This window comes from Camarhynchus parvulus, chromosome Z, assembly GCF_901933205.1.
Source record: "Camarhynchus parvulus chromosome Z, STF_HiC, whole genome shotgun sequence".
Lineage (NCBI taxonomy): Eukaryota > Metazoa > Chordata > Aves > Passeriformes > Thraupidae > Camarhynchus > Camarhynchus parvulus.
Genome location: NC_044601.1, coordinates 10,480,278 through 10,498,809, shown reverse-complemented (window position 1 = coordinate 10,498,809; position 18,532 = coordinate 10,480,278). Strand labels below are relative to the sequence as shown.

The following is an 18,532-nucleotide window of genomic DNA, read 5'->3' as shown; positions in this document are numbered from 1 at the left end:
CCAGGCTCATCCCCAAGGACAGGAGGAAAAAAAAAAAAAAAAAAGAGGCCTGAATCTCTTATGGTAGACATGAAGGCTGAAGGAATGTGAGACGTGGCAGTGCACACATGGATCTGAGCCAAAGGGCCCTTTCTTCTAGTGAGGAGGGTAAAATTACATCCAAAGACAACTACAGAAACACACACTCCCTTTACAGCAAGACTTTTTTTTTCTACAGCTCAACAAAATATTCCATCTTGCCTAGCTTCTCCCTGAGCACAAAACTTATCTATCTCCTAACTTCCTCTTTTTAAGTTTTCCCCAAGGCTATGCCTTAATCCAAAAAAAACCCCCCAAAAAACCAAACGCCCAAAGACTTACGATTCTTTTCTACACCAACAGCAGCTTCTCTAACTATAAAGAAACCAAACAGTGGCCATTCAGGGTGGAAACAGGGGAGGGGAGAATAGGGTTTAAGACACAGCAGAATTCAAAGCTGTGCTGCTGAGATCACTAGAGAAACTTTTTACAAGGTTGTTGCAGCTGCGTGTTTTTGGGCCCTCAGAAATGCGTGACACAGCTGGTTTCAGAAGTGAAAAAGCCAAGGGAAGTTTTCAAAACCAGAAATACTGATTAAAATATTTTAACATTCACCTTTCCTCTAACAGCTGGCATGGATTAGAAAGGCTAAAACATGCCATGGTATAAAACTTTAAATCTACCAGCCTGAAGTAAGCAGCATTCTCTCATTCATGTGAACAAAACCTATTACCTCACAATCACACATACAGAGCCCCCAAATCAAAGGCAACACAGTAAGAGAAGGGCAAAATAGACACCAATATCAACTCTAGACTGAAAGATTTCAATTTCAGGGAATGATTTATAATTTTTACATGATGTGTTCATGTCAGTGAGCTTCCTCCAAGCTATGATTTTGGAACTTGCAGGGCTAGCTGGACCTGGAATGTTACATTTCTTAAGGTGATGTTCTCACCTCCAGCTTGCCCCTGCAAAGCCCTGTTTATTTAATTACTCATTTAGAATGCACTTATCATGTCTGGACAACCAACAAAATTACAGCAAACCATAAAGCCCCACACAAAAATTGAAGAGGTAGCCTCTTTACCCCCCGTGAGACTTCTTCAAAGTTCCATCTGTGTCTAATCAAAGACTACTGCAGAAACCTCACAAAAAGATGTCCCAACTTGTGGAACAATTTTGCAAGAGTGGTAATTAAAAAATTAACAACAAAATAAACACCTAACAAAAGCATCATCTTGGTTCAAGAAATCCAATCCTTACACTAGGCTGGAATATTCAGGCTAATTGTATCAGGGAATGAACTGAAAGGACATTAATGACTAACTATTCTCAGTACTGCAACTCAAAGCAGACATACATTTTTTGGCTCAAGGCACAAGAGAGCTCAGGACTCTATTAGTCCTCAGTTATAAGGAGAGATCTTTGTTCAGCAGCACATCAAAGCATATATAACTCAATTCCTTCCCTCAAAGGTAAACAAAAACAAAACAAAACAAAAAAGGCAGCCCTACTATCTAGACAGACCAATTACTTGGTCATCCTGGGTTTTGAAAATACACATTTTTGCCTGGAAATCCAAACTACACCCACAGAACAAGTAGTATTTGGATTCCAGTAGTCAAAAGCAAGCACAGCACAAGGATTCTGCATGTATCTGTGAGGTTGTATGTACAATGCAAAATGCCAGAAAAAAAGCATGTGCAAGGAACCAGGATCTGTAGCAAGGAAGCCTTTGGGGAGGTGGGTAAATCTGAAAATTTACCTTAAAGATAATTAAAGGTATTCAAACATATGGGTGGTATTCTCTTATATGGAAGAAGAAAATCACTGGGTTCTTTAAAGGAAGGATAAGGAACAAAAGTGCCCAAGGATTTAAAAGTATAGCCAACGGTGAAGTTGGATTCAGCCCTGGAAAAACACCAATATACTTCAAAATTAACAAGGGGAATGCTACTGGAAAGGATAACATCAGGAGAAAAGGTGGTCAGGCCTTAGCAGGGGCTGCCCAGGGAGGTTTGGAGTCCCCATCCCTGGAGGTGTCCCAGGAGCACCTGGAGGGGGCACCCTGAGCTCTGGGCTGGGATCAAGATGGGGAATGGCCACGGGTTGGACTCAATTGTCTCAGAGCTGTTTTCCAACCTAGCTGGTTCTGTGACACACTAATTGTGTTGTGCAGCATAAATTAAAGGCTAACATGCTGCTAGATCAGGAATTCCCTGTCTCCCCTTGCCTGTCATAGAGACCAGGAAGAACTAGAGAGCCAAACTTCTCCTCAGCGACCTGCAGCACCCCCTGTACCCACAGGAGGGAGGTTGAACTGCCCTGGCACTGGTCAGGGGCAGGTGGTGCATGAGAGAAGTTCTTGGAACCTCTCCTTCTTCATGGGAAAGCAAATTCCTTGCCTTATATATTTTTCTTCTCACTAGGCATTCAAGCTTCTAGCTGATACTGCTTTCACCCTGTGAAATTCAGCCTCTGTAGCCACTCATTAGGAGGCAAATATATTCTCCATTTCAAGCACATGCTGCTTCACCAAGGATTAGGGGTGCACCAACTTGGAAGTAATGTAAGAGTCATGCATCTATAAACATGCCTTTTGCACAAAAGGAACATTAACTGTGAGCGGATCGAATCCTTCACTCTTGATTTTACATACTGCACCACTTCATCTACCTCAAAACTAATTTTCTTGGGCTGAAGCTCAGGGTTATGCCCTTGCTTTGCCAATGCAATTGCCATAAAACAGGAAGGCTATCTCAGACTACATTGACTATCCCTCAGTCTCTTTTCCAATGCACATTAAATCTTGTCAAAACCATCTGCTTCAGCGGCCACACAATTAAGCACAACAGTAGAAGGCTGTTTTTTAGCTGGATGTGTGCACAAGAAATCACTGTAAGTATGAACCCTGGATATGTGATGTCAAAGAAAACCCTTTTGTGGCCTCTTGAGACTTTTTATCAGCTATAATCCCCTTTGCATTAAAACTTTTTTTACCCTGTTTTCTCCTCCCCCCAGCACTGTGGTGTGTAGACCATGATGTCCTTTTGCCGTAAGGCTTGCTCCAGCAGCAAAAACTCTTTGAGGTTGGTTTCTGCAACTGAAGGAAGTCCTACAGAAGAAAAGATCCACAGTTTCACTCACCCAGGAGGTGACAACCTCCTTTCAACTGGTCAGAAACAGCTCTGCACAAACAGTAGAGCTGCTTGAGCTCTTCCACTTCTGCAACTGGACAATCCCAACACCCAACCTACGCCAAGATGGAAAATACCCTAAACCCATCCAGTTCCCTCTATTTTAAAGGTCTGGCATTGTCTGCTGGAGCCCTGGCATGGCCACAAAATGGAGAAAACCAGGAAAAATCTGACACAGCAACACTTCCAAGGGCAGGAAGTAAAAGCCAAAGCATTGGCCAAACCCTTGCAACCAAATATGTCAGCTTTGTAATGCGCTTTCTGGTCATTTCCCCAGATGTTCCCTCACAGAAGCCCTGCTACACCTGCCAGATTTCTTTCTAGCCCTGCTAGAAAGAAATCTGAATTCTGCCAAGCTCACTGAGCTGGTACTAGAAGAACTCCAAGCTACCAGCACTGAGAAGTGGTATACTACATGGAATTACGACAGCACTTGTCACACCAGAATCTCCTCCAGGAAAAAGATGGCATGCAAAACCTGTGTTTGCTCACCACCAGTACCCCACTGTGAATCTCTGCCCAACCTGCACGCAGGCAGAGTGCCATCCCAACACATGGGTTTGGGTTTCGGCAGCCAACAGACCATCCACAAGCATCAAGTGTGATAGCTGTGGGCAGGAATCCCAGCCCAGAGAGCCCAAACTGCTGTCTCTTCTGAGCTACCAAGCCCACAGTTAATAGAATATAGAAACCCCTACTCCCACTTTTAGCAGGCTGAAAAAAAATGTATTTAAAAATTAAGAGGTGTAGACAGAAAAGGAGCCTTACGGTAAAGTGAAAAATGAGATAATTATTTTGTCCCTAAGAACACAGAGGAGAAAATACTCAAGGAATTTATCAAGGGATATTTTGAGGCCTCTATGGTTAGCTGATAAACCTTTTGGGTGACTTTATGATAGCAAGGCCTTTAAGATAACAAGGACATGGTCAGGGCACAACTCTGATCAAACTTGCAAATTAGGGCAACCCTTTCTAAACAGGTGTTTGATGGTTTTTCACCTCCCTTGAGGAAAACCTTAAAAACTATCCCAAATCTGCCCTGTTTCAGCACTGGAAAACTTTGAATTGTACAGGAAATAAATCAGTTGCATCTTATAGAAAAGAAACAAAAAGACAATCAAGGGCTAGTGACTCCTTTGACATATTTGCCCTCATGTACAGAGAGAGGAAAAAATTAATGAAACCAGTCTGAAATATTGAATGAAACCAGAACCAGGGCCCTGTCCAGCACTCCCCTCACTGGACACAGACATGGACATGGATGTTTTTACCTCTGTGCAGAACTATATGGTCGATCATGTTGCGTTTGTATTTGGTGTGGTAGAGACAGAGAGGGCAGCGAAGGTCTTTGGGTCCTTCCTCAGGGACTGCTGAATGCCCAGCCTCCACGTGCATAGTAAAAGCAGATCTGTGAGAGAGGAGGGAGACAATGGCAGCAGTCAGGAAGGCAGTAGCGAGGTGCCACATCTCTCTATAAGGGATGTGTGGTGTAAAGAGGTGCAGATGCCACTCAGCCCTGTCTGCGCGGCCCCGCAGAGGGGCTGCTCACATGAGCGACACATGAGCGGAGGAATCTGCAGGCTCCTGCCCTCAAAGCAACAAACACTCCTGGTGACAAGATATTCTGCTGCATGGGCTGCTCCATATAGTCACACTGCTATAGTCAAGATAGCAGAAGAATTCCCATCCTTCATGCTCGCTATCTGTCTTCAGGCTGAAATGTTCAGTGCGCTTTCTCCGGTGAAAGTTGAATTTTTAGCAAGTTGAATAAAATCTGTCAGCTATTCTGGGCTTGCAGAGGGGAGGACAAACTTATTTGAGGCAGAAAACATCCTTAGCCATCTTGATCTAACCAGCCAAACTGTTTAGATTGTGGGTACCAAAGGGATTTGCGTTCACAGCGAGTTTGGCACTGAGTTGTTTAACTTTCAAACCATCAGCTGTAATGATCTGAAAACCCAAGACTTAGAATACTGTACTTATTAGTGTGGAAGAATGAATGAATACTTCACAGTACTTTTGAACCAAAAATTTCATGCTGGCATTACACTGGCTGCATACTTAGAAGTTGCAAGAGATAACACATAACAGAAGAAATTAACTGTACATCCATTTAACCACAAGCCCAACTACTGAAATCAAAAACTGTCTCTAAACTTGGGGCACTTGGTTATTTTCTCCTAAAACAGTGATAAATGTTGCAAAAGCTATGGGGCTTGACACACTGAACTAGAGTAAAAAGTGGCTTTGGACCCAATCCAGCAATCACTGAATTCTGCAGGTATATTTCTATCAACTTTGGTCACTGCTCTCATGCTTTTAAGTTTCTAAGGTGGCTTGAAGAGCGGATTGGCATGTTTTTGAGGGTTTTTTTTTTGCCTCTTCCTTCACCTTTTTAAGACAGAAAATACACTGCTATGAATGTGTTTAAATGCTGCCTGATTTATTTCATAATATCAAGGTGAAAGAAAATGGCACTTGAAAGACACAGGCAGATTGGACCTGTAAATTTCTGGTAGTATTTAAGAGAGCAATCAGGATACTAAACATAAGCAGGAAATTTTAACATGGGGAGAGCAAAAATGAAGCAACAAAGGGTAGACCCAGTGCTCCCATGTGGATTCTCTCAGGTTTGTGCTCAACATTTTCTTCAACAGAACTCCTTCCCTTGATCCAGTCCTATTGTTTACTGTCACTGTTAACAAGTTCAAGACCTCAAATGTCAGCTCAGGGCGTTATGCTCAAGGGCCCAGCACATCAGGAGGAAATGATGAACTGCACATGTGCCTTTTTCTCTTTTCTTACAGAAGAGCAGCTAAAAACACACACACAAACAAACGCACAAGGCACCGAGCCTTTAAATTTAAACAATTGGATTTTCTGAAATGTCTCTGTATGCTATCAGATATGCTAGAGAATAGCATCTTTCTATCATTTAAGCTAGAAAGACCAGGGGGGAAAATAAAATTACATGAGAAGGGTTTCTTCAGTAAGGTGAAATAAATTCCCCTGTCACCGCTGGACACTTGATTGTCCCACGTTTCAAGCTGGTTGCATGTGGAAATTACATTATTTCTGCAGAGAAAATTTTCACACTTAAGGACAAAGGGATTATGAAATGATAGTTTTTGACTCTCAGAGAATCTCAGCAAAATAAAGAGGGGTGCAGCAGACTGCCACACTAGACTTCCAGAGGGCAGGCTTTGGCATGGTTAGGGGACTGGTTCAGAGTCCCCTGGGAGGGCATCCTGGAGGACAAAGGAATCCAGGAACACTGGATGTTCTCCAAGGAGAAAATCCTAAAGGTGTAAGAGCATGCTGACTCAATGTGCCAAAAGATGAGACTGGCATGGCATGTCTGGAACTTGGGGGGAAAATGAAGAGTTTATGACTTTTGCAAGGACTGTGCCAAGCGGACAATGAGGATGTTGTGAACCTGTTGGCCTCAAGTTGCACCAGAGGAGATTTGGACTGGATGTAAGGAAAAATTTCTTCCCAGGAAGGGTTGTCAGGCACAGGAACAGGCAGCCCAGAGAAGTGGCTGAGTCACCACCCCTGGAGGGATTTAGAAGATGAGCAGATGTGTCACTGAGATTTAACACAGGGCTTGGCAGTGCTGGGTTAACGGTTAACTCGATGATCTGAAGGGTCTTTCCCATTCTAAACAATTCCATGATTCTGAAACCTTCTGCAACTGTGCTGTTGTCTGCAGCAGATGGTCCCGGTTGTTGCAGGCAAGGAGAAAATGGATTACATGGATGCTGCTGTGATCTGGCATGGCATTTCCTATACTCCTCTCCCTGGCCAGCAGTGCCCATGTTCCTGTTGGCCATCAAAGACCTCAGAAGTCTTTTCAAGTGCTGAAAAAAAACCCCTCATGAGTTCAGTTCATCTGTTTAGCAGAGTACTTACTTAAAGCCTGTGTAAAAGGAACAATCTTTGCACTTGAAGAGTTTCTTCCCTCCGTGCTTGTCGCGGTAGTGGCGCCGGATGCTCTGAATGTACCCCGAGGAGAACTCACAAAATTCACAGTTAAGGATGGCTTCCGCTTTTTCCACTCCTGCAGCACTCCCAGAAAGTGGGATTGGGCTGATGTTGTTGTTGTTCCTGGCCAAAGCTGCAGACTGGTAGTGGTTCAACTGCTGCTGAACATCAGGAGGCTCAGAGTATGAAGAGTCTGCAGGGAAACAGAGTGGAGTTGTTATTCCAGGTGGATCAACAAATCTAAAAAAGGTTTGATGATGCCTGCTCCAGAACCTGCTGGCTTTTGGAGGGGGTTGACCAAGCTGTTGGTTATGAAACTAATCCTGCTTTCTGAAGGGATTAAGAGGTGCAGCATTTCTTAATCTAATTTAATGTGTATTCTACAATTTATAAGGTGAGAAATAGAAATTATGCTTTTTTAGATTTGATTCAGGGAGAAAATGAGTGGCACATTTAAATTAAAGTAGTCTAAAAAAGAAGCCTGATTTTAAGACACCTAATTTTTGAAGGTAAAGCCCTTTAATCATACTGCCAAATGTTTTATGTGTTTGGCACATAAAATCAGAGCAGATCCTCTCAAATATCTTGCGCCAGTTCACACAAGGTGAAGATCTGGAACAGGGTACATGTAAATAATCTATCTATGGGAAAAAAAAAAAGAAGAAAAAAATGTAATCCATTTTCTTTCTTATGCCAGTTCACATAAGGTGAAGATCTGGCACAGGGTACATGTAAATAATCTATCTATATGGGAAAAAAAAAGAAGAAAAAAAGAAGAAAAATAAATGGATACTCTTCCATGCTCATGCTGATGATGTTAGAAATTAAATCATTATTGGAAAATAAAGATGCTTAATCATAAATTCCAGTAAAGCAAACTTTCAAACTGCTGCTTTGCCATACTGAGTAAAGAGATCTCCAAAGACACATCCCTTCTACAAGCCAGCAGAACTCTGCCACACCATTTTAATGGCATGTGGAGGAAACAGAGTCCAGAGATGTCTCAGTAGTGAAACTGAAAGCCGTAATATGTTGGTTAGACACCCCCAAAAAGGAGTGTGGGGGGAGGGAGGGTGGTGTTGAACCTTTCCCAACACACTGCTTGAATGTGGAAGTTACGAATTCATCTGCTTTGTTCTACATAACCCACAGCTGCCCATGAATGGCACAAATCAAAGCAGATGAATAAAGCACAGATGAATTTCAGTGCAATTTTCCTGAATAGAAGACAAAAGGCTCTTTTCCTAAGCTTTCTAGAAGGGGGAAGAATAGCCAGGGGAGGGGGGAGGTGGGAGGGAAGTAAGGACACAAACTGTACCAGCCACCTCCTGCTTCGATGTGTTCTTCATTTTCCAAAGCTGAATTCCCCAAGGCTAGATATATAAGAATTCCCTCACAGACACACATTTGTGGGAACTTAACACCATCCAATCCAACCAATTAGTATGGGGAAACAAAAGGCAAACAGGCCTATACAACACTGAATGTGGGGACTTCTCCACCTGTCTTCAAAAGAGCAAAATGCTTGCTTTCTTTTCCCACTACCACAGGCAGGGGGTTACACATGCCCAAAAAATGAGTAACAAATAATGACAATAAAAAAAACCAAACCAGACCTTGAAACAAAATAGACACAGCACGTAAATGTCTCCAGGCACCCCTGGCTTCACCACCAGGTGTACATAGCAAAGGGGAAGGCAAAGACATGAAAGATTCTGGTAAAACAAATGAAATTTGGGTTTGTTTTTCTTATCCAAGCCCCCTCAGCTGAGTGAGGCTGGATTACAAGGCAGCATTTATCATCCCTTGCTTCCACCACTTCCACAGCACGTTTGTTCACCAGGAGGGCTCACAGCGAGCTCCACCTGTTTAAATGTCAAGGCTTTCTTTCCCCTGTGTTTGAAGCAGGCTCCCCACATCCTTTACTTTGGCACAGGACAGCCCTGAGGAGCTGCAACCCCTCTGCAGAAGTCTCTCTTCTCTCAAAGGCAGCAACTGTGTGCTCACCCCTACTTTGGAACAGGACTTTGAGGGCTCAGATGGGATTTGCTGACTCACTTCTCTGGGCTACCAGGTTCAGTGATTCTAAAAGCTCAAAACACTGTTAGACAGATCTCCTGGCAAGAGCAAGGCAGTCTAAAAAGAAAGTTCATAGCATTTGAAACAGGGTGTTTTTTTTGTTTGTTTCTTTTTCCTCTTTTTTTCTTTTTTTTTTAATGTGTTCTAGTCAAACTACTCTTAGGGTACTGAAGTCTACTTTGTGGTTCACTTGTTCCCCGCCTCAGGAAGAAAGGATCAAAAATTTCCACCACATCACCAATGTTCCTGGCCACAGTCCCAGAGATATCCATGGCTAGGAAAGCTACAGGTCTAAAAAACCATTTTTTTCAGGAGAAGGAAGTTCTGCTGTTGTCTGCAAGATCTACTGTGCTTCAGATGTTTTTACTCCCCCTATCATCTGGTGTCTATTATTCCAGCTTTCGGACTTTCCATCGGTTATTTACACAACCCTGCGGAATCTGGTATGTGAAAACTGCAGAGGCAGATAGTTCCATGTCAATTCCCACACACAAAACAAAACAAAACAAAACAATAAAATAAAAGGCACATCAAGTAGCTTTTTCCCTGTCACTGTCAATAGCCAGGAGAAAATTCTACCTTTCACACAGGCCACCCCACAGTTTTTATTATGTTGCTTCATTACACTTGAAAGAGTCACGACATTTAAAGGAATTTTTAAAAGCCATCTGAAGAGTTTTTCCAGTGAGCTGTACCCTTGAACAATGGCAGTCTAGTGTACTCCTTGCCTTTTCCCTTGCCAAATTCTTTCATTACACTTGCTGTACCACAAGATTTAGCACTTCCTGAAGGAAAACACTCAGGATTAACACATGTGCATAGGGCTCCTGATGGTGTCTGAGAACCAGCTTGCCAGACAGCTCCCCTGGCTTGAAGGGGCAGCCCAGCTCCACCAGGAACACCCTGGACAGAGCCCAAAGTTGACTGAAGGCACAGGAAGAAGTTTTTGCCTGGGTTTCACTGAGCCCCACCTTCATTATGCCACTCCAAAACCAGCACCAGCTGACCAGAGCCTGCCTCCAAAGATGCATTCTGGCACACAGAATGCCAATTGCCAGCAAATGAGAAACAGTGGATAGGGGATGAGCTTTTGGATATTTTTTTTAAATTTATTTTTTCGACGTCTTAAAAGCAGTGTCTTAGAGAAGGGCCAGGGCATGCATATCCACAGTCACAGTACACTGCTTTAAAAACTGCATTTTTCCTTGCTCTACTCCTGCTGGAAGAGTGGGCTGCTGTTCCAGACACCTTTTGGAGGTGTTGCCCCAACAACAGGATGCCAGGCCAGAGGACAAAGGAGGAAAGGAGCAGAGCTTTTCCTCCACAACCCAAAAACTGAGTCATGGCTGTACACAATGCAAGTTCCACCTCTTCTTCTTCCTGCACCCCCAAGCACAAAGGGCTGGGTGCACTCTGATAAAGTGTTAACATTCTTGGCCTAGAGCAGGAAGAGCCATCCATGTCTGAAAAAAGTAAAAAAAGCCCTAAAAGCCTAAGAAATCTGAGAACATTTAAAGCAAGCAAAAGGAAGATTTCAGAAAAATTGTATTAACTACATGTAAAACACAGCAGCAGTGAATAAACAGGAATGGAAGGGAAATTAAGAAAAATTAAACACCAGGAAGTACCATTTACATTTTAAAGAAAAAAGGCGCTTTTCTTTTTTTCACTCAACGGCCTTGAGCCAGCACAAGAAAATAAAGCACATTCATATATGCAATGAAAGGGAAGAAAATAGAACACTTAGCCCTGACTCATTTGAACAATCAAACAAACAAAAAAAGCCCACACCCAAAACACTGAGGCTTCTTTTTAAAGACCAATTTGTTTCAAAATGAATGGAAGGACTTCACTGTGCAATTCCAAAACCAAGTTAACAGCATCGGATGATCTGAGATAAAATGAAGGACACCTACAGTTGTGTCAAGAGGCAAAAATTAACAGTGACTGCTGCAGTTAAAAACGGAAAAAACAGCGGCAATGCTGTGAATCTCAATTTTGAGATTTTACATATGGCATCTACCTACAAATTACCTGCACAGGACAAATAACAAGGCCAACAAATAATGTAACCCCTGCCAGCACCTATGCATCTAAAAGGCATTATCTTTCCTTAGTAGAGAAGAGCATTTTTATACCCAAAATTCCAGAAGTTGAAAGGAAAGAAGGAGAAATGATTGTCCATGGGGTGATTTATCAACACAGCTATATCTAAATTACTGCTGCATTCTGGTAAGAACACACATTCAAGTCTCACTGTGTCCCTCCAGGGGCATTTGCAGAATGCTTAGAACACTAAAATCCCTGCTCAGGAATGCTGTCACTCCAAAAACTTCATCCAAAGTACAGTCCCAAAGACTGGACAAATCTGAGTCTGCCAACAAATCTGGAAGTTACTACCTCAGCCAAAAGAGCACGAAAATTCAGCTTGATTCCCTGCATACCCCAGGGTCACACACTGGGGAAAAAATGTGCAAAGAAAATACACAATAAAAACCCACCATAGAAGCAAAATGAAAATCCAAAGTTTCATTAGATCCTGTGTAGCATATAACATGCTTGAGATACCTAAACGAAAACAAAACTTTGGGATTCCTGCTAGGAGAAAAAAAAAGCAGTTTCAGATCCCGAACTGAAAACATAAATTTACACAGAAATTCAGTGATGTTTCAGCTGTTTTTAGGTATTTTCAGAGGTATCAACGAACACCATATGCAACAGCAAAACCCTTCCACAAGATTCCTAAACCCAACAAGAAGAAGCCAGAAATTCACTCAGACATATCAAAGTACGAGACACTGAGCAACAGCTGAGAAACAAGAGGGAAAAGGACTTTTTAGAGGGAGGAAATTCAAGCACTGCTCCATCCTTTTAGGGTAGACAGAATGAGACATATGTAATATAAACACTTTCACGCCTGCAGAGTGATGGATAGGGGTGGAGGGAGGAACACTGCTCAGGAATAGCAGTTGTTGGAGTGCACTGGAAAGTGACGTTGTTGACTTTACAGAATTTTAATAATTTAATAGCTCAACGACCAGGAGGAGTCACTGGGAGATAAAAGTGAAGACACCATGCCCTCCTGGTATATTCACACAGAAACATCAACCAGTCAAAGGAGACCAGTATTTGTAAGAACAGTGAAATTAGGGACAGAGATGTTTGGCTCATGAGATAAGGAAAAAAACCCAACGGGAATGTATAAATAAAAGAAAGCGCTTAGTAACACTTTGTGAGAGAAAAAAAGGAAATGAAATGTTAATATAGGTCTAGGACATTCTAGATCTGCAAGGAAATGTTCTAGAGAGACGAAGAGGAAAATATTTGGAGTGCTATTTAATTTTATCCGAATTCATTCATAAAAAGAAAATTTCTGCAAAGAACGACAGGAAAAAATCCAAGGATTTCAGAAAAGCAGCAGCTTCCTCTGGATAAAAAATTTGTAAAAGCGAGTAAAGATGCAATGCTGCACCAAAGAACACCAACAGACAACATAAGGCAAATTGCTATTTTAAAATGCTTAAGGATAAGCGTAAGGGTGGAATTTAGGAGATTTAGGAACACAATCCCTTCCAAAATTCAACGGGGCTCAAAACTACCAGCTGACTGAGTGGCAGGATTGCACATAGCCATGAATGGCAACAGCTTGAAAAGTGGGAAGGTGGCGAAGCAGGGTGCCATACAAAGATTGTGAAGACTGCACACATTTGTTCACTTTATGCCACACAGCACTGACCTGGAAGGAAGAGTATGTGGGAGGGTGAAATGTTCTGGCAATAAATTAAGCTGAGGGGAGGGGAAGATAGAAGAGACTCAGACTCAGAGAGATGCAACTAAACATTCATGACGAAGCTCAGGGAAACAGACAGCACAAGTCTTGTTCACTGAATGCTTAAAAACAGTGTGAGCCTATAGTCCTCTACCTAAATTCTGATTTCTGCTTAAGAACCTTTACATTGCCAGAATGTTATGAGCGAGAGATAACAGACAAAAGTTTTGTGCCCCCACTTGCACACTCCAAAGAAAAAAGCAAAGAGTAATCACAAAGTAAAGAAAATAAAGCCCTGACTAAAATCGTCATTTAAGGGATTTATATACCACTAGTACCCCAAACCCCTCCCCACAAAAAAAAACAACAACAAGCCCAAACCAAAAACAACAAAAACAACCACCCCCAAAAAAAAAAAAAAAAACCCACCAAAAAAACCCCAAACAAAACAAAACCAAACCTTTTTGGTGGAATTTATTTCAGCTTTATCTCTAAAGACCACTTCTTGGATCATGACACACCAGCTTTTGTGAGAAGGATATTACATGTATTTCAGAAGAGAGCAATGAGAAAGGCACATGAAGTATGTAATCTTATTTATTCAGAAGAGGTGAGAGAAGCTATATCCATATTTCTCTATAACTTTGAATTTCCTCTGAATTTGTGTGCATACTATAGCTCTGATTGGGACTGAGACAGCACAGAGGCTATACAGCTTCTTGTGCTAATATCCAAGTAACTTCCAAGGGACATAAATTTCACCTCAAGACAAAAATAATAAATAATTTTTATCATCTGAATCACTTCCACTGAGAGACTCTTACCCTGCTGCCTGAACAAGAATTTTGGAGTTGCATAGTTGAGATCAGGAGTGCCTACAATAGTCTGTAAAAGATGATATATTTGAAAGCAGCAGGAACTAATTAAGATCTAAGGAAAAGCAATATAATTGATGAAAAAAGTTATACCACAGTATTTCTGTAAGAAGAAAAAGATCAGTTCAGGAGATCCCCATGCTCCTCTGTTTAAGAGTATTCAACACACCAGAAATTCCCATTTTCATGAGCTTTCAAGGCAGGCACCACCCTGCTCTGCTGATGCTGTAATTTGGAAGGACCAGTTTAGTGCTCAGAAAATGCTTCACCATAACTTCCAGTTATCCCTTGTTTTCATCTCTTCTCCCCACAACAATATTTCTTTCCCACCCTCAAATCAATCTAACTTTCCTGTTCTTTAGGTGACTTGGCTGCTTACTGGTCACATTTAGGCTGCACACAATCCTCTCACTGTCAACAGAAATTCCTTTGCACTTAAAACCAGGATTTCTGCTACATATCAAACACTGGGACCTCCATGACCTTACCTATTTCCATAAAACACATTAAAATTTTGTCCAGCTCTTCCTTATTCTGTTGAATCAAACTCAAACTTCATAAATGGAAGTGCATTTGCAGAAGAGGGAACACAAACATAACTGGAAATAGCTTTAGCAAGACACTGATTTAACCAACCTACTAAAAGGACTTACTGGCAACAGGCTCTTTTTGGAATTTAAAAAGTTCTACTTCAAGTGATTCTTCACTCAATACAATAATCTACCAATCAACTTTTTACTTTTTCATCAGTAGCCATTTGATCCCCATGCTGTTGTGTTCCATGATTTCCTTCTCATTTTTAAGGGCAATTCATCAGGTAATATTCACATTTCCTTCCCTGCGTGATGCTCTACATATTTGTATTAATACAAACACAGTGCCACAAACACACATGTTTCTGTCATCTAAATGCTCACTCTCCTCTAAAGCTTGAAATGAAGAGAGGGGGGAAAATCAATTTATCAAGCAATTCTTATTGGCATTCTGCTTTAAAACTGACCCTAAAATTACAGTGGCAGTATGTGGGTACCAAGGATCCATTCTAACTACAGAGCTCAGGAACGTGAACTTGTGCAATTTGTTGTGGAGACCTCCAGCACACACCTTGACATTATTTTTATTGCCAACAGAAAGTCCTCATCTCTATCACCAGCTCTGAGCCCAGAACACTCCGGGCAGTGTTTTCAAGCACTTGTAGTAACAATGTTCCTTAAAGAAGAAATAAAACCAGCTACTTAAATGTCAAATCCTGGGCTGTCAACTATGATGATAACACACATCCATTTCAACAGAGCAAAAATGAGCAAAGTTTTTACCTCTCTGCCAAGCACCAGATCCCTCCAGCATGTTTTAAATCAATGGGATAAACTGGAGTCTCAGGTGACAGGGAGGATATCAGCGAGGCTGACAGAGAAAGCTGTGATACGTGGGTAAGATGCTCTGCAGAAATGCCCTCTTGCATACCCTGTACCCTTTTCAAGCCAACAGCATCCTTTTCACTCTGTGTTGAGTGATCACAAATTCCCCAGGCACACAAGAGATCAGCATCTACCACTTTGTCCTTTATCCTGAACAAGAAAATCAGAGCCAAAAGAAACCAAAAACCTCAGGGGAAAAAAAAAAAAAAACCCAAACAATAAAAACCCAACCCACAACAGGAGTCAGGATACTCTTCCTTCTTTCTCTGTGAATGCTATCAGGTAACTTCTTTTTGCATCAGATGTTTCTTCCTTCATTAATTTCTTGACCTGCCCAAACATTCTGTCTTCTTCCAAGCCTAGGCAAGCCTTCCAGGGCCACAGCAATGCCATCACAGCAGGGTGGCCAACTCCACACAAGGCTGACACCAACCTTCTCCAGTCTTGGCTTTGCCTTTGCCCATTCAGCTCGAGCACAAAAAAACAGCATCAGAAAAAAAAAAGCACAATGAACAGCGAGCTGACACTCCCCTCAGCACAGCCAATGACATCTCCCTCTGTTCCACCAGCCACAAAACAGTTCTCAACATGCTGCAGGAAAAGGCCAGAAGCCAAACAACTATACCCCAGTGGAAGAGAGCTTCAGAGAACAAGGTCATCCCCCCAGTGCCTCAGGACCTTGGAACAGTGAGGAGTTTGTTCAGTAAAAGTGGAGGTGAACAAGCCCTGTGCTTGTTCCACCAGTCCCTGCCAATCTGATGGAGGAGAAAAGTCCTATATGATCCAGCATCTGATGTTTGGCTTAACGCTGACCACAAGGAGTGAGACAAATCAACAATTACCGCAGAGTTTTAGAAGCACTGTCAGGCAGCGTGGCCACTCTGGGAAGAAGAGCAAAGGCTGAGGGGAAAGCAGGAACTTGCTCTAGGTTAGGGAAAGAAGGAGCACAGTGGGGAAAAACAAAAAAAAGCACCCTCAGGTAACAGAGGTTAATCTGATAGCTGAGAGTGAGCATGAAGCATCACTCCTGTGAGGCATCACTCCTGTGGGGCACAAAAGCAGGGAAACAAGCAGAACAAGCAGACAGTTCCTTGCAGCCCAAGTGTAACTACAAAAGCAAAACCATCTTCTATTCTGCAGTATGCAGATCACCACCTTGCATCCTTAACATGGATGCAATCCTTCCATCTCACCTGGCAATTAAAGCAATTAGCTGTTGTAGCTCTGCCTGGATTTGCCCTGCAGTCACTACTGGCTCTCCGCCCTTCCAGCCAAACTGCAGTGAAACAAAAGGGCCTGAAACTTCAAAGGAGTCTTTGTCCAAGCCCTCCTCCCAAAAAACTCCCAAACCCAGAACTAAACGACATTCTGCTCTAACACCAAGTTTTCTGGCTGTGAGGACTGACCATTGTGATTTTCCCCAGACAGCAACAGCCATAAAACACAAAGACACACAAGCAACAATAACAGAGAAACAGCACCAAAGGGGAAGGGACCATCTTAGGAACTTTCTGCCCTGACTGCAAGGTTAGAAAAATATCCCTTATCAAGAGTAACAGCGCACGTGAATAAAAATAAGCAAGTCAGCCACAATGCATGATATGGATTTAAAAGACTCAACAACAACAACAACATAAAACAGGAGAACCCAAAAATCAGGGTAGTATGTCTGGCCACATGGGAAGCCTGCCACTCTCATCTGAAAGGTTTGGAAGGCAGAATCATGACTCACAGGCACCAGATTTGTGGATTTTTCTTGAAATGGTGCCCTGCTGCCCATAGCCCTCCCCTCGTTCTGGTATTACATGAAATTGCTTCAGCAAAACCTGCCAAAGGCCCTCTGTACCCTTCAGAAGTTCATCTGTGAGGCAGCACAGAAGAAGACATCCAGTCTGATTATGCACAATCTACTTTGGAAAAGTGTGCTAAAATGGGAAGGGATTTACAGCTCTGGAACAACAGTCCAAGAAACAAGACTCAGTCAAGCAGTTTCGTGCCCAGCCTAGCCCTGGCAAAGCAAGCAGATGTATTTATACTTCAGCCTCTAGATGAGGCAAAGTTATTTTCCGCTGGCAAAGGCTAAAGTTCAGTGAAAAAAACCTGGAACAGGGCACTGGATGTTTCACTTAGCAGTTTTCAATGCATTTGCTGCTGCAATTAATTAAATTTAATTAAGATGTTGACATACCATGTACTGGGAGACTCAGGAAATCTTCTAGTTCTGACCTTACTTACATGTGTTTTGTGATGTGTGCTGGTATTAATGATAAATTCTGTTTGGTTTGCACAGCAGTGAAAAGCACAATTATTGAACTTCATCTGCACACAAATAGTGTGCAACTTTCTGTAGATCAAGAACTGGTGGCCAGTAAAAAGAAATGGACTTATACCACAGCACCATGACTGAGGAAACATTAGAAACCACATCCAGGTCTGTTTAGCCTAGCACTTTGCTGTTTTATTTCGACAACTCAATATTCTTAAACACTAAAATTTTAAAAAGCTGTAATTTTGAATTACTGCACGCAGTCACGGCACAAGGAAATTTATGAAGCTCCAAATCTGCCAGCCATATGATCAAAGAGCAGTGCTTTGCTCTACAACATGCCTAGGCCCAAGGGGTTGTTTTCAAAAAATAAAGGGCTACTCCAAAAATCAGTAATAGCAGCCAGGGCAATTTAGGACAGGTATTTCACATGCTCTTAAGAAGCCTTTGCTGTGTTTGAAGGCATAAGATGAAACTGTTTATCAGCCTGTTAAGTCACTCTGCTTTACTTAATGGCAAGGGGTTGAGCTCATGTGTCTCTGCAGTTTGTGAGAGGAGGGCAGATCACCAGCCCCTGACCACAAACACACTGATTTTAAATTTACAACCCCACTCACACAGGCAGTGTCTGTGGCCATGTGCTCTGCCCTCAGCTGATGATCCCTCTGCACACAAGTCCTGCAGCTGTGCCGTGTTTTCTCACGCTCAGACACACAATTTTTGTGCGTCTGCTCTGTGTCTCTGCAGGTCTTTCTTATGGAAAGAGATGGGAGCATTCCAGCGTGGTGCCTTGGAAATGCAGTTGTTTGGGTTTTTTTTTGTTTTTTTGTGGGTTTTTTTTTTGGTTTTTTTTTTGTTTGGTTTTTTTTTTTTTTTTTTTTTTTTGTTTTTGTTTTTTTTAATTTTTTTTTATTCCATTGCCT

General features: G+C 42.2%; 1 protein-coding gene across 5 annotated transcripts in view; it reads right to left on the bottom strand.

Moving 5' to 3' along the window:
* ZNF462 (zinc finger protein 462) overlaps positions 1 to 18,532 on the bottom strand; it is an 88,891-nt gene that overhangs the window by 9,919 nt on the left and 60,440 nt on the right. For all 5 annotated transcript variants that reach the window (XM_030968795.1, XM_030968798.1, XM_030968799.1 and 2 more), the window contains 2 exons: positions 7,131 to 7,395; positions 4,490 to 4,626 (listed from right to left, as the gene is read on the bottom strand). In XM_030968795.1, coding sequence (XP_030824655.1) covers positions 4,490 to 4,626; positions 7,131 to 7,395 — 402 coding nt within the window. The remainder of the gene's footprint in view (positions 1 to 4,489; positions 4,627 to 7,130; positions 7,396 to 18,532) is intronic.